The 22,363-nt window shown below is 37.2% G+C and overlaps 1 protein-coding gene across 22 annotated transcripts in view; it reads left to right on the forward strand.

Moving 5' to 3' along the window:
• BAZ2B (bromodomain adjacent to zinc finger domain 2B) overlaps positions 1-22,363 on the forward strand; it is a 372,529-nt gene that overhangs the window by 216,840 nt on the left and 133,326 nt on the right. For all 22 annotated transcript variants that reach the window (XM_080671184.1, XM_080671185.1, XM_080671189.1 and 19 more), the window contains one exon: positions 10,300-10,446. In XM_080671184.1, the coding sequence (XP_080527310.1) occupies positions 10,302-10,446 (145 nt within the window). In that variant the 5' untranslated portion in view covers positions 10,300-10,301. The remainder of the gene's footprint in view (positions 1-10,299; positions 10,447-22,363) is intronic.

Genomic DNA, 22,363 nt, shown 5'->3' on the forward strand with positions numbered 1-22,363 from the left:
TTCCAACCCACTATTTCTTAGTTTCCATATTCTTAGGACCACAAACATTATGATCTCCCACTCAGCACCAAGTTCCCCTGTTTCTATGAGATAAAATGTCGATGTCAGAGAAAATTTTATTAGATTATAGCATCTTTCAGAGGCAATGAATACATGTCCTAGGTTTCTGGTTAGCCGTTGTCTCCTTGGGTCACGTCTAGTCCAGACACCTTTGACCTCAGGAGTAGGATAATGTGCACCTCTGTTGAGGGTCAAGGATTGCCTCAATAGCAAGAAATCCTAACTGGCAAGTTAGATGGTCTATATAGAGGAAGATTGAGTAAAGCACATAAAGCATAGACCTTCCTATCTCCTGGATGGGGATGAAGGGTGGAATTTTAATCTCATGAAAACTGTCACCATTTAAAAATTACTTCAAAGCAAGGATCTTTTTTCTTTCTGATAGTCTAGTCTCTCAATGATGCTGTATCTCTCCAAAATCTTAGTCTCCCTCCCTCCCTCCCCAGTCCTCCTATCCCCCTAGCTCTATCATCTGGTCCTAAAGATATGAAGAGAGTAGGGAAAATACTCTTCAATTTTCTTAGAATTAAGAGAAAACAACAGTAACAATACATGCCCTTGTACCCAACACAAGTTCAAAATTTAGACATTATATATGGTATGTGAGGAGGTGGGTTTTAAAAAGGAATTTCTTCTCTTTTAAAAATATTTTCTGAATTTGGTGAAGAGAGCACAAACATTTCTATTTACTAGAAAAATAAAATATGTAATAATTTAAATTTTGGTTAAATTATGATAAGTATTGTATAACATGAAAAAAGCTGAGGAAATTTAAAAATGAAAATTATTAGATGAACTTTTGTAAGTCAAAGACTGTGATTTATTTATCTTTATATTCTAACAACTAAGCCATTATATAAATTTGTAATAGATGATCTGATCAATAATAGTTTGTTACTAGATTAGTACTAGACCAGCTTTTCAATACAAGAGGCAAAGAGACAGTAATTTCAAGAAAAATAATAAAAATAAGTTTTTTTTCTTGAAATTATCAGAATTCTGGAATTTCTCATTGTCTAACTTCAATATTAATTTTTTAAAATAAATCTTTATTCAGATTATTACAATTGTTTCTCCTTTTTTCCCCCATAGCTCCCCTCCACCCGGTTCCCACCCCACCTTCTGCCCTTACCTCCCCCCCACTGTCCTCATCCATGGGTGTATGATTTTTGTCCAGTCTCTTCCTGAACATCCCCATACCCCTTTCCCCCTGAGAATTATCAGACCACTCCCTTTCTATGCCCCTGATTCTATTATATTCACCAGATTATTCTGTTCCTCATGATTTTAATTCACTTGATTTTTAGGTTCACTTGTTGATAGATATGTATTTGTTGTTCATAATTTTTATCTTTACTTTTTTCTTCTTCCTCTTTTTAAGAATACCTTTCAGCATTTCATATAATACTGGTTTGGTGGTGATGAACTCCTTTAGCTTTTTCTTATCTGTGAAGCTCTTTATCTGCCCTTCAATTCTGAATGATAGCTTTGCTGGGTAGAGTAATCTTGGTTGTAGGTTCTTGCTATTCATCACTTTGAATATTTCTTGCCACTCCCGTCTGGCCTGCATAGTTTCTGTATAGAAATCAGCTGACAATCGTATGGGTGCTCCCTTGTAGGTAATTAACTGTTTTTCTCTTGCTGCTTTTAATATTCTCTCTTTGTCTCTTGCTCTTGGCATTTTAATTATGATGTGTCTTGGTGTGGTCCTCTTTGGATTCCTTTTGTTTGGGGTTCTGTGCGCTTCCTGGACTTGTAAGTCTATTTCTTTCACCAGGTGGGGGAAGTTTTCAGTCATTATTTCTTCAAATAGGTTTTCAGTATCTTGCTCTCTCTCTTCTTCTGGCACCCCCATAATTCTGATGTTGGTATGCTTGAAGTTGTCCCAGAGTCTTCTTATACTATCTTCAACTTTTTGGATTTTTTTTTGCTTTTTGCTTTTTCGGTTGAGTGTTTTTTGCTTCTTTGTATTTCAATTCTTTGACTTGATTCTTGTGTACCTCTAGTCTGCTGTTGGGTCTCTGTATAATATTTTTTATTTCAGTCAGTGTATGTTTAATTTCTAGTTGGTCCTTTTTCATATCTTCAAGGGTCTCATTATATTTATCGGCCTTTTCTAGGATATTCTTGAAAAGCCTTATAACCGTGGTTTTGAATTCTATATCCAGTTGTTTGTTTTCCTCCATTTCTTTTGTTTGTGATTTGTTTCTTTGCCTCCGCATTTTCATTGCTTCCCTGAGTTGGTAGGGTAGATTTGTGTGCTAGGTTTCTTATATGGCCCAGTGGGTCGGCCTCCCCAGTTAACCTGAGGTGGACACTCTTGGTGCACCCCTTTGTGGACTGTGTGTACAGCCTTGTTGTAGTTAAGTCTTGATTGTTGTTGGTATCACTGGGAGGAATTGACCTCCAGGCCAGTTGGCTGTGAGGATCAGCTGTGTCTACGCTGGGAGAAGTTCGGTGCTGGAGACAGCCTTATAGGATTAGACTTGCTAAATTGCAATAGCCTCTGTGCTCAGCTTGGATGGGGTGGAGTCTCAGGGCGGAGCAGACAGTCTTGGCTTCCCGTCAGCCTTGCCCTTGCGTGTGTGCACACCTGCAGACCTCTGCCTTCCCCGGCTCCCGAGTCTCTGCCCGAGAGTCCAGATTCCCCCACAAGAGTGTGGGTCCCCAGGTGCTGGCCTGGAACTGGGGTTCAGTGCAGTCAGAACTGGGGCTCAGTGCAGTCAGGAGCTTCTGACTCCCTTCCACTAGGGAAAGCCTGTGGCAACCTCCGCAGCCTTTGTGCGCACTGGCATGCGTGCACCTGCAGACCTCTGCCTTCCCCGGCTTCCGAGTCTCTGCCCGAGAGTCCAGATTCCCCCCCGTAAGAGCGCGGGTCCCCAGGGGCTCTCCTGGAACTGGGGTTCAGTGCAGTCAGAACTGGGGTTCAGTGCAGTCAGGAGCTTCGGACTCCCTTCTGCTAGGGAAAGCCTGTGGCAACCTCCACAGCTTTTGTGCACACTGGCATGCGCGCCTCCAGACCCATGCCTGCCAGGGCTCCCCCGGGTCTCCTCCGGGTCTCCGAGTCTCCGGGTGCCTTTCTCTCTACCTGACAGTCCAGACTCCCCCTGTATGAGCCTGGGTCCACGGGGTTTCGCCCGGGACTGGGGTTCAGTGCAGTCAGAACTGGGGTTCAGTGTGGTCGGGGGCTTCCTTCCCCCTCCCACCAGAGAAAGTCAGCCAGGCTCTCAGCCACCCTTCCTCTCTGCACGCACAAAGCCCTTTGCCGTATCTTCAATTCTCTGTGAGCTTTTCTCTTTCCTTCTAGTTGTAGAATTTTCACTCAGCCAGCTTCCCTGTGGTTCTGGGTGATGTCCGTTCTGTCTTTTAGTAGTAGTTTTGAAATTGTTGTGCGAGGCAGCAGTTTAGGTGCTTACCTATGCCGCCATCTTGGTTTCTCTCTCAATATTAATTTTTAAATAACAGTTTTTCGATTAAAATTTATATGTAGTTTTGGCTACTCCTCTCTGGTTTCTTCTATTTTACTGCAGTAGGAGATATTACCATGTGGTGTTTATAGAAATTCAAATTTTTAAGTGTTGATCAGTCATAAATGTAATAGAGAATAACTAAAATTATGTAATGTCTTTAGTATTATAACACAATTATAATTTGTACTTAGAATTTGATTCTAAGGTGGCAATTTATTTTCAGAAGCATATTATATTTTTATACTAAATGTTTTTATAGTTTCCTGAGTATGAGAAAATGTTTAACTTTTAATATAGATATTCCTAATCACTAACAAAATAAAGAATAATTGAAATATCCTCCCATTACATATCTAAATATTTTCCTGCTTCTCTGTTTGCTCATCCTACATATATGGCCCCCCAAAAGCCCACCTCATTTCCTAAATCTATACCATCCTCCCAATACCTTATACCACTGTGTCACTTAGCTCAGCGTCTTGCAAGCAAGAATCTGTGTAACTCAGCTTTGATCAGGTTTCTGTCATTGCTCCAGCCTACTAGACAAATAATCTTTGGGGTAGGCTACTTAACCTAATTGACTTATTCTATCCCGAACACCTAGTGTGCTTCATGATTTATAAATGGTTTCTGAAAGGTTGAACATGTGATGTTTCCATAAGTGGTTAAACTGTGTGTAATTGGTGTCACTTATAGCATATGGGTGAAAGAACTTGATCTACCCTTATTTAGTTGAGTATGCGGAGTAGAAGACTCTGGCATTGAGGTGGCATAGCAAGTGACCAGCTATTAACAGCATAACTCTGAGTCCTAGAGAATTCCTAAGAATTTTGTACAGCCTCTCTCACTTTAATGAACTATAGACAAAAAGTATGGATTTTACTATTGTAGCAGCACACACACATTAGAAATCTTTCTTTTTAAAATAAGTATTTAACTGTTAGTAATACTAGCACATGGCAGATCATTCAAGTGGTAGATGTATAGTTAAAACGAATTTCCCTATCATAGATTTCAATTCCCTAGGCACTTTATTTAGAAGTAAACACAGCTGCCAGTTTCTTACATATTTTTCTAGAACTATTCTGACCACACAGGCATAAGATTATATCCCCTTTTTTCTTTATCACACATATGATCTTGCTATTTATATTCCTTCCCACTGTACACTTTTAACTGATTAGCTAATAGAATGGCTTTTATAATGGCTGCATAGTATTCTATTAAAGAACAGTACCACAATTTAACAATTCCTTATGATAGAATATTTTGTTTTTAAAAGTCTTTTGTAGTTAATATGTTTAATAAATATCACTTACATATATCTTTACACATACATATGAATATATTGGATAAATTGAAGACTTTTGAACAGGAGAGTGATGATATTAGAAAGACAAAGCTAATGTTAGGGTGTCCAGGACAAAAATATTTCACAAACTCTTCCCCTCATTTTGTTCTTTAAGAAGTGTCTTGTTTTCCCTGTTAGGGAAGATGTGCCTTTTGCCCATTGAAAGGGAGTTTGTACTCTAGTTGAGCAGATATGTAGTTCCAGGCATCTTCCCTTGGCTTCTGAGTGAATGTGGTGTCTTACAGAGTAACATGATTTCTCTTTGTTACCCTGCTTTTTTTTCTTACTCTGTTATGCATTGGCCTTAGTTACTATCCAGAAGTGTCTCAGAATTTTCATTGTGTTTCTTAGTTTAAGGAAAGTTTTAGGTCTTTTTGCTTGTTCTTTGGGACCCTTGCATTTGTAGATGGAAGGATCAATTAACCAGACATTCTCTCTCTTTTTATCTTTGTAATAGTTGTATCCTTATTAGAAATTTCTAATTCCAGTCAATATTTAAATTCATAGAGTCTACCTATGCTTTAGTTGATTCATACATGTTAAATCCTGCTCAAATCTTCCTTTAATATTCTTTTATATCTTATATATGTATATTTTTTTAAAAATGTTTTCCATTAATTTCAGAGAGGAAGGAGAGTGAGAGAAAGATAGAAACATCAATGATGAGAGAGACTCATTGATGGGCTGCCTCCTGCATACCCCCCACTGGGAATCGAGCCCACAACCCTGGCATGTGTCCTGACCGGAAATTGAACCATGACCTCCTGGTTCATGGGCTGACACTCCATCACTGAGCCAAAGCCAACCAGGCAATATCTTACATCTTTAGGATAACCTTTTCCTCACAGATATCTCCTTTCAAGAGAATACTTAATCCTTTGGATGGAAAAGAAGTCTCCCTGAATAGATATTTACTGAGTAGTATGAAATCAGTTCTTTACTCTTGTATAATTGTCCCATCATAAAGTCTCTTGAGGTATAAATAAGACAAGAGTAAATCTTTAAAAGATTTTACAGAAATCTATAATTCAGCGTGATACACATTTAGAGGTAAAAGTAAGGCCAATGGAGGGAAGGAAAAGAAAAAAATAGAATTAAATTGTTAAATATTTTAATGTAATCTGAAGGTTTTTTTTAACTACCTACTTGATAAAACTCAGTTATTTGAAGGGTAATTTAATCCAGTTCTGTCATTTTTCAGAGAAGAAACTAGTATTTAGGGGTGTCTGAGACTTGCCCCAGATCACAGGCTGCAACACAGAGCACTTGATTGCCAGCCCCCTTTTTTTGGGGGGGTGGGGACATAATTTTTTTTACTACTTGCAGTGGTGGTTAAAATGTATCAAGCAGCAAGAGAAATTGATCCATTTTATATGTTCAGATTTTCAACCACAATATACTATATTAATGACTTGATGTAACTTTCTGAAACTGTACGTAAATGAAAATTTTAGAAAAAGAATAATTTCCCTTCAAACATTAATTCAGAGAAGAATTTTGTTCGTTGTTTAATAAGCTATTTTTGCCTCATCATTTTTCTATTTCTCAAAATCTATTAACAGAATAAGTTTTGTTTGTTGCATGTTTTTTGTTTTCATTTTGCTACTTAATATCTTGAAGTATTTTTTGTTCAAGTGTTCAGTTGCCTAGAAATTATTTAAAGAAATCTCTATATATATATATAAAAGCCTAAGCGACCGTCTGACCATCCGACCAGTAGCTATGATGCACACTGACCACCAGGGGGCAGACATTCAATGCAGGAACTGTCAAGCTGCGGTGACTTGGCAGCTGCAGTTCTTAGGTGATGCACCCAGAACCATAGAGGAGGGAACCCGATTCCGGGGTGCATCACCCAAGAACCGCCCTCTCACAATATGGGACCCCTCTGGGGATGTCGGAGAACCAGTTTCGGCATGATCCCCACAGGGCAGGATGAGGGACTCCCACCAGGCCTCTAGTAGTTATATAAATGCCTTTGTCAGAACTTTTAGAAAATAATGAACTTGTAAATGGCGATTGTTAGTGGTCCTACTAAACCAAAAGAAGCAGCATAATGACTATATCCTGATATTCTTTCTAATTATTGTTTTCCATTTGAAGTTACATTGTAAGGAAAAGTAAGGGTTTACCAACTCTACTTGTGTGCTTTGAACTCTCACAGAGAACTTTGGGTATTGTTAGCAAAGATAAAGAGATTCTTTAAGAAAACTTCTTCCAGGCCCTGGCCATTGTTGCTCAGTAGTCAGAGCTTTGGCCCGAGAACCAAAGGGTTCCAGGTTCAATTCTGGTCAAGGGCACACACCTGGCTTGCAGGTTCCCCACCCAGGTTGGGGTGGGTCTGGGAGGCAACTGATTGATGTGGGGCTCTCTCAAGTTGATGTTTCTCTTTCTTCTCTCTCCCCTTCCTTCTTCCCTTCCTCTCTCTCTAAAAGTCAAAGGAATAAATATCCTCTAGCATGGATTAACACACAAAAAAGGAAACCTCTTCCAGGAGAAATCTCTAAGTCTAATTTAATGTTTACTTTCTGAATCTTCATTCTATTCTATTGCTCCTATTTTCTCAATAGTGAAGGAATCATGCAATTGAAACATCAGGCAGCTGACCATGTTTCTATTTCTTAGCCAACACGCCTTGCCCTTCTTTATTTGCACCTGTTCAGGTTTACATATAGCAGATGTTAGTGTTCATAAACTCTATGATTACACACACAAAACATTTGATATGAATGAATTTGAACAGTATTATCATTAACAACTGATCATTGAATCTTATTGGCCTCTAGAAAATCATCAGGCAGTGAAACAGTTGTGGTAATTGTGATTTTTGTCTGTTCTCAGAGTTGTTATAGGTAAATATCATCTTAGTAAAATGCAATAAATTGATGTTACCTGGCATGAGTGACGATTACAATATGTATTCATTGTATATCATGCATTATCAGGTTTATACAATTAGGGCAAAATGTAAAGCAATAGACTCTAGAGCAGCCGTGGGCAAACTACGGCCCGCGGGCCAGATCTGGCCCGTTCGGCTGTTCTATCCGGCCCGCGATGCCGAAAGAGCGGAGGGTTCTCTTGCTCTCCCCTCCGCTCCTTTACTTTGAATGTATATTAGTTCACACAAACACTTCATCCATGCTTTTGTTCCGGCCCTCCGGTCCAGTTTAAGAACCCATTGTGGTCCTCGAGTCAAAAAGTTTGCCCACCCCTGCTCTAGAGGAATGCTGACATAAAAGAGAGTTTGAATATAATTTTCTCATTTATTGCAGTGGTAATAAATCAGCTTGAATTATTTTTTTATAATAATTATGTAGAGTTACTACTTAACAAAGTTTTGGTTAACTGAATTCCAAGGAATGCAGTTTTTGATACTTTGGATCTAATTTTTTCAACCTTAGCACTACTAACATTTTGGGCCAGGTAATTCTGGGGAGGGGGTCCTGTGCATTTTAAGAGGTTTAGCAGCCTAGCAGCATCCCTGGGTCTTATCTGCACAATGCCAGTAGCACCCTGTCCTGTGTAGCAATCAAATATGTCTCCAGACATTGCCCATGTTACCTAGTGGAAAGTTACCCCTGGCTGTGAGCTAGTGCTTTAGAACTTGGGAAAGGTCGATAATGAATCAAATCATTTATACTCCATCATCTTCGAAATGATTTTTTCTTGTTCATATCAACTGATTTATTTTTTAGTGTAGTGTTATATGTTAATTTTTAGTTGTAGTAATCTTTATCCTATCTGGTTGACTTTGTAAATAAATTATTCTGAAGTTATGCATTAGGAAATATACTCTTACTAGAGGCCCAGCGCATGAATTCATGCACCAGTGGGGTCCCTCGGCCTGGCCTGTGGGATCGGGCCGAAACCAGCTCTCCATCATCCTCCAAGGGGTCCTGGATTGTGAGAGGGCACAGGCCAGGCCGAGGGACCCCATCGGTGCACAGCGGGGCTGGGGAGGAATGCGGGAGGTTGGCCAGCCCAGGAGGGACCACGGGAGGACTCCAGGGCATGTCCAGCCCATCTCTCAGTCCCGATTGGCCAGACCCCAGCAGCAAACTAACATTACCAGTCAAAGCATCTGCCCCCTGGTGGTCAGTGCACATCATAGCGAGTGGTTGAGGGGCCTTAGCATATCATTAGCATATTATGCTTTGATTGGTTGAATGGCCGACTGGATGACCAGACACTTAGCATATTAGGCTTTTATTATATAGGAGGATGAATGTCCTAAACTAAAAGATGTACCTACTAGTTGATATTGTTCCTTAGATAAGTGTGTTGTGGGTGGAGGAGTTATGTTATTACATTTTGGCCTTGTAATATATGGGCTGTTTTTGGCCAAAAAGAGTCTGTTGGTTAGTGGTGATTTGGAACCTTAGATGAAAGTGGTATTCTTAACACAAAGCCTCAGAATGAGAGGCTATTACAGGAGTGCAAGTATCAGATCTGGATGCTCTGACCATAACAGAAATCTGGGAAGTAATGGTTCTTGGATGCCCGTACTGCTTTTATTTTAATGAACACATTTTTCTTAATCTGAATAAATGGGTTTTACCAATTTTTATGTAGTATGCTTCAATAATGAATAATAACTCATTTGATCATAGAGTAATTATGTTTTTCAACCGAAAATTAATGTACTGATGTTTTATTTATATGTGTGTTCCAGCTTATTTTGAAAATTTCACAGTAAAAACACGCTACCATTGGTACTTATACAAGGCATTTATTTTTAATTCTTAACACAAAATGTATCTGGCTAAAAAATATGATAACATTTCAAGCATATACATAATCTATAAATAGATATGACTGAAATACTTACTTGAAAGCAATAATCTAAAAATACCTTAAGGTTTCTTTTACTGCCTCACATGCACATGGCTCATTATACACACAGTCATTCACTTAATAAAAGCAAAAGCTGACAGTTATTGAATGCTAGGTACTCAGCACTTTATCTGCATTATCTCATTTAATCCTTCCAACTACATCTTCATAGTCCTCATGAAGAAATGAAAGGTTCACTGAAGTAACATAATTTATACATGGTCATAGCTAATAAGCTCCAGACACAGCCTTGGAATCCAGATGATGTCTCTTATCAAATGTAATCTGTGTATTCATTTCTTTCATGATTAGGTTTATATTCTTCAACCCCAGTGCATATGTATTTTTTGAGTGTTTTTTATGTGCCATACTTAGTGTTTTTGTTTTTTTCTTTACTTTTTATTTTGAAATAATTTTAGATTTAATTATATTGGTTTTATTTATTCCATATTTTATCTTTCTGAAGAACATGTTCTAAACTTATTTCATATCTTTACAAATTATGCCTAAATGTTTGACTTATTTTAAGTATGTTTAACTCTTTTGACTAATTCTATCTAAAACTGAGAATTCTCCCCCTCATAGATATGGAGTCTGGAGAACGGTTACCATCCTCAACAGCCTCCTCTACTGTACCAACTTCATCTTCTATACCTTCTGTGGCTTCATCGGTTTCTAAAGGCGGCCTTTCCACTGGAGCTGCTTCGCTTAGCTCTGCAATCAACCCATGTGGTGAATATCCTTATTGACTCAATTTTAGAATGCCATCCTTTTATTAATTTGTGTTCCTAGTGTTTTAGTCTCAATGCCTTCATTGACCTGTAAGGTTTAACATCTAGTCTCTGCTTTTTCTGAAATTTTATAGCACTGTTTATTACAAGCGTTTCATACTTATTGGAAGCTCTCTTTGTAAATTTCATGATGCTGTCACCATTTTAATTAATAAATTAATACATGCAAAGTCTTTTTAAAACAATAGGTCATTAAGGAAGTGAAGAAATACAAATGAGTCCTTGGTGATCAGAGCAGGTACCAATGCTGTGAACACTTTGCCCTAAATTTGCTTCTAGTATTTGAAATGACCTTTACCAAACTCTAACTATCTCAGTTCACTAGTGTACACTAAAGGCAGATCACTTACTGAATGGAAAATATTTTTAAAGTTTAGAGCATGGCAAGTTTCTCTTAAACATGAACATAGTTTATATTGCTAAAAAGAGAGCTTTATTTCAGAAGTGAAAATACGCTTAATTTTAATTAATTACATAGGAGGTACTTTTATTTTTTATATCTTTATTGTTGAAAGTATTACACATGTCCCCTTTTCCCCCCCATTGACCCCTTCTAGCCCACCCCCACTTCCCCTCCCCTAGCCTTCACCATCCTGTTGTCTGTGTTCATGGGTTATGCATATATGCATACAAGTTCTTTGGTTGATCTCTTCCCACCCACCCACCCACCCACCCACCCTCTCCTTCCGCATAGGAGGTACTTTTAATTAACTCTCAAAATGACTTCTTGCGCAAGCACATGTTTGGTAGAATACATCCTTTTTAAAAAACACCTAAACTTGATTAAGTCACTTCTTTATCAATAGGAACCGTTTTAATCTTAAATATTTTTAATCTTATAGATTATTTCATATGTTTATAAGCAGTAGAACTAAATAGTATTTCACTTTTTCAGTACTAGATTAGTAATTTTGGGTAAGTGAAATGCATAAATATGAAAGGTTTGCTAACAAAATACCCTAGCAATTTGCCAAATAAATATTTGTTTATTTTTAAATCAATGGAACAATAACAAAAAGGATATCATTTTGTCATTGTTTTATCCAAGTAATTTTCTAAAATTTTCTTCATAATTGTAAAATAACTAAAATAAAATAGCATTGCATTAAAAAAGTAAATAAATGAAATCCCTGTTCTGTACCGTGTAAAATCTTGGTTAACATTTAACGACTTCATCCATACTTTCCTTATATGCAAAATGATAGCTATATATAAGTGATGAGTGCCTTTATGATATGCTGTGTTCAAAAGGTGATACCACAGTTGGCATTTTACCTCAAGTTACTTTGTCTAAATGATTTGAGAGTTGTACTTTTATAATTTTTCTTTTCTGCTTCTTATAACTATTCTGAATTAGTCTTTAATATATATGGTGTTTCTATAGAAATGTCCTTTCTTTAAAAAAATTTTATTTATTTATTTTTTTACAGAGAGGAAGGGAGAGGGATAGAGAGTTAGAAACATCGATGAGAGAGAAACATCAACCAGCTGCCTCCTGCACACCCCCTACTGGGGATGTGCCTGCAACCAAGGTACATGCCCTTGACTGGAATCGAACCTGGGACCCTTGAGTCTGCAGGCCGATGCTCTATCCACTGAGCCACACCGGTTAGGGTGAAATGTCCTTTTTTTATGCTGATGGTTTCCATAATATATTTGAATACAGAGCCTTGAGTTTTCTGGACACTTTGCTGTCGCCTATTTCTCACTTATTTTCTGAATTAGTGACACTTGAATAGATTGTGATTCTGATTAGTCAAATTAGGGCACTGTTTTTCTGTTAGTGATAGTTGGGAATTTCAGAAAGGGGTTGGGTAATAAGTTGCTGGGTAACATTAGAAATTTCTTTGTCTAGAAATTTCTTTGTGTAGAAAGGAATACATTTTTATCATTTTATTATTTATTTGCCAATTTAAAAGGTTGTAGAGTTTTTATGTTGATACTTTCATTGAAAGTATAGTTTATTTCTATGTTCAGAAATATATCACTTATTAACACAATACCTTGAGTACATCCTGAGTTTTTTTTTTACTTTTTAGGAAAATATTTAGTTTTTAACTTTCACAGGGTTGTAGTTTATGTTTAAAGTAAAACCTAGTATTAACTTCCAACACCTAATTTTCTTAATTCAATTTGTCACATTTTCCTGTTTTGTTTGATAAAATATTTTTGGCCTATGCATTGTCTGATAATTCTTTCCTCTTTAAAATGAAATCATAGAGTAATAATATACCTGGCCTCTTTATCTTAAACAATTTTTGAATTTCCTCAAAATTTTTTGATGTAAAAAGACAACAAACAGAATTTTCATCTTAAAATGTCAAAATTTCAACAGTTCTTTAATGGCCCCTTGGAGGACATTCTGTTGTTTTAAAATTATTTTAATTGACCAGTCTCTTATAGGAATTCCACTGAGTTACAAAGGATGTGATTCAAACCAGCTTTCAAACTTTGAATGATAAATTTCTTTTGAATCAACACCTTGTGAGGATTGGAGATTATACCTACTTACAAGTTAGCCTCTTCCTATTATGGATGTGGCAGAAAACATGAGTCTCCTGGGTCAGAGATTTTGTTACTTACTAGAGGCCCCATGCAAGAGTAGGCCTTCACAGCCCAGGCTGCCTCATGGCCCCGCGGCCCGGCTCCCCACCCACTGGTCGTTCCAGAAGGTTGTTCCGGAAGATCGTTCTGCTGTCCTGTCGAATTAGCATATTAGCTCTTTATTATATAGAATAGGATGGCACAGCAAATAGCATGAGCATCATGCTGGCATTGGTTTCCCATGCCTCCCAAGTCCCATGGGGGCAATACAGAGCAGCCCCCTTGGATCTTATATGTGCAGTGGGTTTGTGTCACAGCTTAGGAATACTGAGCTTGGGGACTCTACTTTTGCTTTTAGTTAAATAAAACAAACCCTTTGTCTAGAAGGAGAAGTTACCTCATCCTTCAAGGTTGACCACTGCAAATGCAATCCTGAGATATGGCTTGGTTAGAGAGTGGTCAAGGCATTGCACTCTTGGTATACCCACCAATAACATCTAGGGGCCTTTGAGAATTGCCTTTCACAAAACATTTTTTAGTTTTATTACAGTAATTTGGATAGAAAATAGCACTGCAATAAAGATTAATCTGCCCTGGCCAGTTTGGCTAAGTTGGTTATGTGTCTTCCCATGCACCTAATTCCCAGTGGAGGTACATTCCTAGGTTTCTGGCTCGATCCCCAGTAGGGAGTGTGCAGGAGGCAGCTAATCGATGTTTCTCTCCCTGTCCCTTTCTATCTAAAAACAATCAAAATGTAGGAAAAAAAAAGATTAATTAATCTGAGGTAATCTGTATATATGTGTTTTATTGATCTTATTAGAATATAAGAAATATAATATATATTTTCCCTTTAAATTATTATTAAAAATAACTTGCCTACTTCCACGATCAATGATTCTCTCTCATCATTGATGTTTCTATCTCTCTCTCCCTCTCCCTTCCTCTCTGAAATCAATATATATATATATATCACTTGCCTACTTCTAAAAAATATTTTGGGACAGCTTTCAATTGGTATAGTAAACAAAACAATTAACTAAAATATCAAAATATAGGCTCTTAAAAGGTGTTAGGTAAAGAAAGCCACCAATATTGAACAAAAACAAACTAGCTGTTAAAGAGTTAAAGGAAAACAATGGGATGCATGGCTCACATACTAGTGCTAATAAGCGTATCAGTTCCTCAGGAAAAAGGAGACTTTTTTCCTGGCCCTGAGTGGTGTAGGGAATATGCTACCAGAACTGTTGTGTGAAAGGCCAAGTGGTGCACAATATCCTGCTTGCCAGTTTCACAGATTTTCAGACGGTTGCAATATTGCTCTAGGTGAAAGGTTTTAGAGTGGCATTTAAACCACTAGTTGCATACTTAAACTCTAACGAGTGGATTTGCTTGAGATTTGTGCTCATTTGATCTAATACAAAGATAGAATTTGGGAAACTGCAGTTACACTTAAGTTGTGCTGTAGGCCAGTGTTTTTTCACTCCATTTTTTTTAAGGTAGATCTCTTCAAACAAAACATATAAAAATGCCGAATGTATAAAACAGGTAAACTGTTTAAAACTTCTCTAGTTAAAGCTGGAGTATGCCTGCTTTTCTTTTTAAAATTAAGGCAGGCAGGGGAGGGTGGGTGGGGTGGTGTAAGAGATCAACCAAAGGACTTGTGTGCATGCATATACCAGTAAACATAACCAAGGGACACAGACAGCAGGGGGGTGAGGGTATGTGCTGGGGAGCGGTCAATGGGGCAAAAGGAGACATGTAATACTTTCAACAATAAAGAATTTAAAATAAAATAAAGATACATAGGCATCTTACAATTGCAGGCCACCTGGCTCTATACAGATGTGCCAAATCATGGCATATTGGGGAAATTATAAGTTGGTCAGTAAGGCCACAGCTCAGAGTATGTGTCAGTTATGATAATGATTAACTATGAATAGGAAAGCATAAATACACCAGCCTATAGATAGGCAGTGCTGGGTGGGTTATGCCATTATATACCTGAAGTTCTTCTAATTTTAAATTCGTTCTTTGAAGTGAGGGACTTTGATGCTCATATGTGTATCTCATGGCTGTATGAGGACTGATCCACCTACAGCACCGTTTTCTAGGAAGGAAGAAGGCAGGAGGTATGGGGGATATGGCAGCAAAAATTGCCAGCTTACTTTGACCCCTTTTATTTTATTTTATTTTAAAATCTTTATTGTTGAAAGTGTTACAGATGTCCCCCTTTTACCTCATTGACCCCTTCTAGCCTTCCCTGCCCCCCACCCCAGGCCTTCTCCACACTGTTGCCTGTGTCCATGGGTTATGCATATGTGCATACAACCCCTTTTAAAGAGCTTTCCCAGAAACACCATCCCGAGTTTTCCACTTACATCTCTTTCGTCAGAACTGTGCTTCAAGGAAGGCCAGGAAGAATAGTTTTTAGATGAACATATTGCCATCCTGAATAAAATAGAAGTTATTATTAAGGAAAAGGAGTGAATGGAGTAGTAATGTCTGCTCTGGCTAAGTGGAACAGAGAGACAGAGGCGCAGGAGGTCCCTGGGGAATAGCCTAAGGTTATATCATGTATAACTTACATATGCCATGTTTAGGAATTTAGGCAGAATAATGTGTTGATTAAGAGCAAGGACTTTTCCATTGCAAAGCCCTGAAATTGAGTCTTGACTTGTTCATTTATTAGCTGTGTGAATTTGGGTAAGTTACTCCTTTCTGAGCTTTGATTGCCTCATCTGTAACAGATATAATAACACCCACTTTGCAACATTATAGGGATAAATGAGATAATGCCTGGCACATAGTTGGTGTATAGTAAATGGTAAACATTACTTTTATTTGTATGTCATCCAGGTGGAGGGATTTATATGATCACACGGCTTTGAAATTGACAGCCCTACCACCATGTAGTGCACCAATTTGCAATGGGGATGAGACTAGAGAAAAAGAAGACTTTTAGGGGAGGTACTTATATTTATCTGGGTGATAAATGATAAGGTCCAAGATTAAGGAGTTATTAGAGGTGGGCAAAGAAAAAAGTCTCCAGAAATATTTAGGGAGTCGATTCTTATGTGATATGATGACTGAATTCGGGTAAGGTAATGTTGAGAGGGAGATTGAAGCCCTGACATTATTTGGGCAACTGAGTGAGGAGTGATGTAATGAGAAATGTGGAATATGCATCCATTTTTATATCTACACAGTTGCTGATGGATATTGGAGTTGTTTCTAACTTTTGCCAATTTTAAACAATGCTATGACTATTATTATACATGGATCCTAATGCATATAAGCATACTTTTCTGGAGATGTCTTTAACTTTACCAATAGTACCAGTTTATTTTTCCCACCGGCTTTGTATTAGAATTTTGATGCCTATCATTCATGCTAACACTTGTCATTGTCAGACTTTTTTATTTTTGTCACTGATGAATATGAAGTAGAGTTTCATTAAGGTGTCCTTTTATAAGTTTTTAGCCTTTTGGATCTCCTCTTTACTGAAGTGATTATTTAGGGCATTGGTGCATACACCTATTGGGTTGTATATCTTTTTCTTAATGGATTTATGAGTTCTTTTTATATTTTGGATGCTGATCTTTTTTTTCAGTTATGTTTGTGGAAGATTTCTCAGTCTATGGTATGTCTTTTTTATTCTACATTGTCTTCCAATTTTAATATAGTAAGATTTATCAATTTTTTAAATCCTTATCAGAGGATATTTTGTCCATTGATCTTTAGAGAGAGAGTGGAGAGGAGGGAGGAAGGGGGAATAGAGAGAGAGAAATGGATGTGAGAGAGACATTTCAATTGGTTGTCTCCTACATGTGCCTTGACCATGACTGGGAATCAAACCTGCAACCGAGGTATGTGCCCTTGACCAGGAATCGAACTTGTGACCCTTCAGTCTGTGGGCTGACACTTTAACCACTGAGCAAAATCAGCCAGGACCCAGATTTATACATTTTTAAATTTATGGTTATGCTTTTTGCCTTGTTTAAGAAATCCTCCTTGACCTCCAAGGTAATGTGCATATTACTTTTAAGCTTTCACTTACCTCTCATTTAGTATTACTTGGAAAATTATATGGTTATGAGGTATCAGGCTAGTTGTGATAGAATGAATTATCCTCTTGTTTTGGGAACTATCACCAGTTGAAGTTGTTGATTAATGTATCAGTCAGATCAACTAGAAATAACATAAAGCAGTAAAGCTATTTTAAGAAGAAAGTGATTTAATACTGGGAATTAGGTGCTTATAAAATTACTAGAGGCCTGTTGCATGGATTTGTGCACTGGTGGGGTTCCTTGGCCTTCTCGCAATCCAGGACCACTCGGGGGATTTCGGACTACTGGTTTCGGCCTGATCCCCGCAGGCCAGGCCGCGGGACCCTTCTAGTATGCATATAAGATCTTTGGTTAATCTCTTCCCGCCCTCCCCCTGTCCCCCTTTTCTCTGAGATTCATCAGTCTGTTCCATGTTTCTATGTCTGTGCATTGAGCATCTGTCCCCTGGTGGTCAGTGCACGTCATAGCTACCAGTCAAATGGTGAACAGTCGCTTAGGCTTTTATATATATAGATTGAAGAGCTGGCTCCACGAATGATTCAGTGCATTACTGCTGAATTAACCTGCTTAAGGAAACTGCCTCTGGTTTAATCGGGATACCACTGTTCTAACTGATGGCTCCATGGCTCGTGCCACTTCAGTCCAGTGATGTACTGGCTCCAGGGTTGTTCTGTGCTGCCTGTTCAATCTACACCAGCAAAAAGGATACTTCATGTGCTGCAAGTCTGCCAGCTTAACTTAGTTTTTAATTCTTTCCAAATCCATCTGATTGGCAGAATCTAAATTACATCCAGAATTCTGGCTGCAAGAAGGGCTGGAAAATGTAGTTTTTAACTGCCCAGCTTTTGCATCACAGGAAGGTACCCTAAAAGGAGGTTGGGATAAATGTTAAGTGAGCCAGTTATCTACCTATTTGAACTTATCTGGTGATAGCCGCCCCTCCCTTACCTCCCCACCTGTATATTGTAATAAATTTCTGATACCTATATATGAGCTTTATTCCAATTTCAACAGTTCTTTTCTTCAGAAAAATAATATTTCATTATTGCATCTAATAGCTCATGTATGCTTACTATAAATATCATTTAATAACTTTTCTATGTATCAATGTAAATTAAACCAAATAGAATAAATTCTTAACTCAAAATAATAGAGACTTAATTATCACAGATAATAGTAAATATCTAGTGTTTCCTTTTAAAGATTATAAATGACTTTTCAAGGACTTCAGTCATTCTATATAGTAACATTAATTGTTCTTAGTATCTGCCAACCTAAAAAACAATATATACCCAAAACCTCTTTTCACCTCAAATGCTTTTCTGGCTGTTGCCCTATTTCCTGCCTTGCTTTATAGCCAAACTTCTCAAAAGGTATAGCTGCATGTGTGTTCTCCTTTTTCTTGTCTTTCATGTATATTTCAACTCACACCAAAGTCACTCCTGTCCTCATCTCACTCAGTCTCTTGGCTGAATTGACAGTTGACCACTCCTTCCTCCTTGAAAACCTTTTTTGAAAAAAGTTTATATTGAACTGGCATTATTTTTTCCCTACATGTTTGGTAGACTTCACCAGTCTTGGAAGGTGTTTTTTTAATTATTGTTGTTGGAAGATAGTAAACCATGAGTTAATCTTTTTAAATATCAGTATGAAACTATTCAGGTTATCTTTTTCTTCTTGAGTTAGCCTTGGTGGTTGATGTCGTTCGAGGAATTTACCCATCTTATCTGTAATTGAATTTATGGGCATGAAGTTGTTATAAATAGTATCTCCTTTGAATGTCTATAGGATTAGTAGTGATGTCTTCTTTTTCTTTGATGATAGTAGTAACTTGTGTCTTTTCTCTTTTTTCCTTTGTGACTAGAGCTTTATCAATTTTATTGACCTTTTTGGCAAACTAGCTTTGGCTTTCATTGAATTTTCACAATTTTCTGTTCCATAGATATTGGCCCTTTATTATTTCGTTTTGTTTTTCTGTGGGTGTGATTTCCTCTTCTTTTTTCCCAATTTCTTTAAGGGAAAGCTTAAATCACTTATTTAAGACCTTTCTCCTTTTCTCATATATCCATTTAATGTATACATTTTCCTTTTAAGTACTGTTATGTCTGTATCCCACAATTTTTTGTATGTTTTCATTTCATTATCAGTCAAAAAAATTTCTTATTTTCCTTTGTGAATTTTTTGACTGATGGGTTGTGTAGAGGTCAGTAATTTAGCATTTAAATTTTTATTGATGTCCATTTTAGTTACATTGTGGTAAAAAACATACTGATGATAATCTGTGCTCTGTGTTTTGTCTCCTCACTGCTGCTCTTTTAGTCTGGTCTCCTGTGACTCTCCTTTGTGCCTGTGACAATTGTTGGGACAGCCAAGAACTTAGGCAGAGATGTGGTTTCCTTGCTTCTAAGATTACCCTTTAATTTCCAGTTGCCCTGCCAGCTTTGGACTCTGTCCTCGGACACTTCAAGGCTTTCTGTTGTCTAAGCCAATCATGATGAAGGAATTCATTCATTTAAGAAACACATTAAACTCAATAGATCTGCTGTGTGTAGCCCTGTCTTTCAAGAGCAGATTTCTCTGTGTTCTCTGCTGGCTATTTGCCATGCCCCTGGGGACCTTCCTCATTCATGCACAGTATACTTATAGCTAGCTATTTTGGGTGGTTGAAGCTCTGAATTTGGGTCTCATTCTTTTTGTGATTTGCTCACTGCCAGGATTTCCCCTTTAAATTTTCTGATGTTTTTTTTAGTCCTGGATTCTGACCACTGGCACCTTTAGTTGATAAGGCTGCTCCTTTTCTTCCACTGTTTTTTGTGGTCAGAGCTGTGAGGTTTAGGCAGCATTATCAGATCAAAACACCACAAAGTCACACTTTTTACCCCTTCTCATTACCATTTTTCCAGATTAAACTTTCCTCTGGCTTTTCTTTATTTTTGGATGCCTTCTCATATCTTTAGTTTTGTTGTTGTTTTAAATTCAGACTTTATCATTATCCTCTGTGGGTGATTCAATCAACCACTTCCCTACTACTCCACCATTATCTGAAGTTGTCCCTTCCCTCCCCCCCACCCAAAAAAAATACAAAAAAACCCAAATAACTCTTTTAAAAAATTTTCATCTAGGACTTCATGGGCAGCATGTGACCCAGTCTGCCCAGTCCAAACATCATATCTCCCAAAAAACAGTGATTGGTTAAGGAATGGGCACATGATGCAAATCAGTCTAATGAAAGACTAAGAGATGCTGTTCTGGAATTTTTACTCCCACAAACCTGGGAGAAGGCCTCTCTGAGGATGTAGAGCCCAGAGAAGAAAGAGAAATTTGGTTCTGGCAAACTTTCAATCAGACTTTTCCAAAAGCTTTTGCATTATGTAAGCCAGTACATTCATCTTTTTACTAATTTTGAATTTGGTGTTTTGTACAACCTAACTAATACAGCCTCCATGATCTAATCCCTGTCTACTTCAAATTTATGTGGAACTGTTCTCACTTTGTTCTGTTACCTTTTGCCTCCCTGACCTTTAGCTTCTTTCCCAATTAAGGATCTCAGACATGCTCTCCCTCTGTAAGTTCTTCCTAAGCTGATTCTTTCTTATGCTCAGTTTCAGACATTAATTAGAGAAGTCTCTACTGTTATCTGTTTTTGCACCTAGTAATTTCATTCATTGTACTTTTCACAATTTATAATTATACACTTGGTGGGGTTTTGTTTATTTGTCTATTCATCTACATTTAAAGAGCAGGGACCATATCTATTTCCTTTTATCATTATATCTTCAATAAGTTTCTGGCACAAAAATAAATACCCAGGAAATAATTGTTGAAGAAAGGAAAGGAAGGAGAGATGAACTTGCAGGACTAAGACTTGAAAATTAGATGATAAATGAACTCTAATAATTTTTCTAGGCCATTATATAGCTTTGCTCTGGAGGTAACAAATGACAACTTCCTGTTTGGATCGAAGGCCTTTGGAATCAGTCCCAGGGATGTGCCTCCTCTGCTCTTAATGAGTAGTGAATTGATTCATTCATCAGATATTTATTGAATGTTTATTATGTATGAGATACTTTTTTAGGTATTTGGGATATATTACTTAGTCCTGTATGTGACAGTACCAGTTTACAATATTGAAATACTAACTAACTTGTTTTATACATTGTGGTATAAAAAGTAGTCATACTGTTTAAATTATGGTCAAATCATGAGGTCCCAGAGGTCAAGAATTATTTCTTATTCCTCCTTATATGCCCATTACTAAACATAGCACCTGATATTTAAGAGGTAAATTCATGAAATGTCTGAATTACTGAACCTGTTGAATACATAACAATAATTCTGGAAGATTTTTACGTGGAATCAGTATATGTGTTTTTTAAAAGATGGTAGAAAAACAATACTAAAATGATATACAGTGTTTCAGAGCCTTTTGTATTACTGACTTTATAGATTCTTGCTAAAAAGGCAAAATATACTCAATATTGTGAGATGTAGTATGAAATTATTTCCCTTCTGTTGTGCAATTCTATCCGTATATAGCAGAGAAAGTCTCTAATGTGTATTTTTGATAATGCATGGTATCACTATAATTATTATGTGGTCCTCGTCTTCTTTACTAAATACAAAAGTGAATCTTTTCTCACCAACAAGGAATAGTCCCTGTAGATTCCATTGCCACTCCGGTGCTTTCTATGTTTTAACTGTCTTCATCATGAATTTTATAAGAAAGAATAACAAAATAGAGTAAGGTAGCCTCTTTGTAATGTTGTCAGCTCCAGATGTAATTCTGTATACAGGACTATGCTTATTTTTTTAATTTGAATTTATGGTAAATAAACTTATATTTTGTTCAAATTGTCTACTCAGTTCCTTCTAAGATGTAACTCTTTTTAGTGTTAAAAAAAGAACTTTTGTTATCAAATCTGTATGATTAGTTTTTAATTATTGCTGCAATTAGGTATTGCTCATGTTTTCTGCCTGTGAGTCTCCAAGGTGTAGCTCATTTATTTCTTCACAGTACAATTAATGTTTTAACTATGCATCTAAGAATGCTACTTACTGCCAATTCATTAGCTGTTATAGAAGAATTTCTATAAGTTTCTGACCCTTTATAATTTCAGTCTGTTATGAATTTTTATATTTTGTGTAGCTTTTACTTTAACCCTCATTTTTTTGTGTTAAATCACTGCTATATATATAACAAATATAATTTAAGAATTATCCTTTTTTAAAATGTAAATGACAAATGAT

This window comes from Plecotus auritus, assembly GCF_963455305.1.
Source record: "Plecotus auritus genome assembly, chromosome: 5".
NCBI classification, from domain to species: domain Eukaryota; kingdom Metazoa; phylum Chordata; class Mammalia; order Chiroptera; family Vespertilionidae; genus Plecotus; species Plecotus auritus.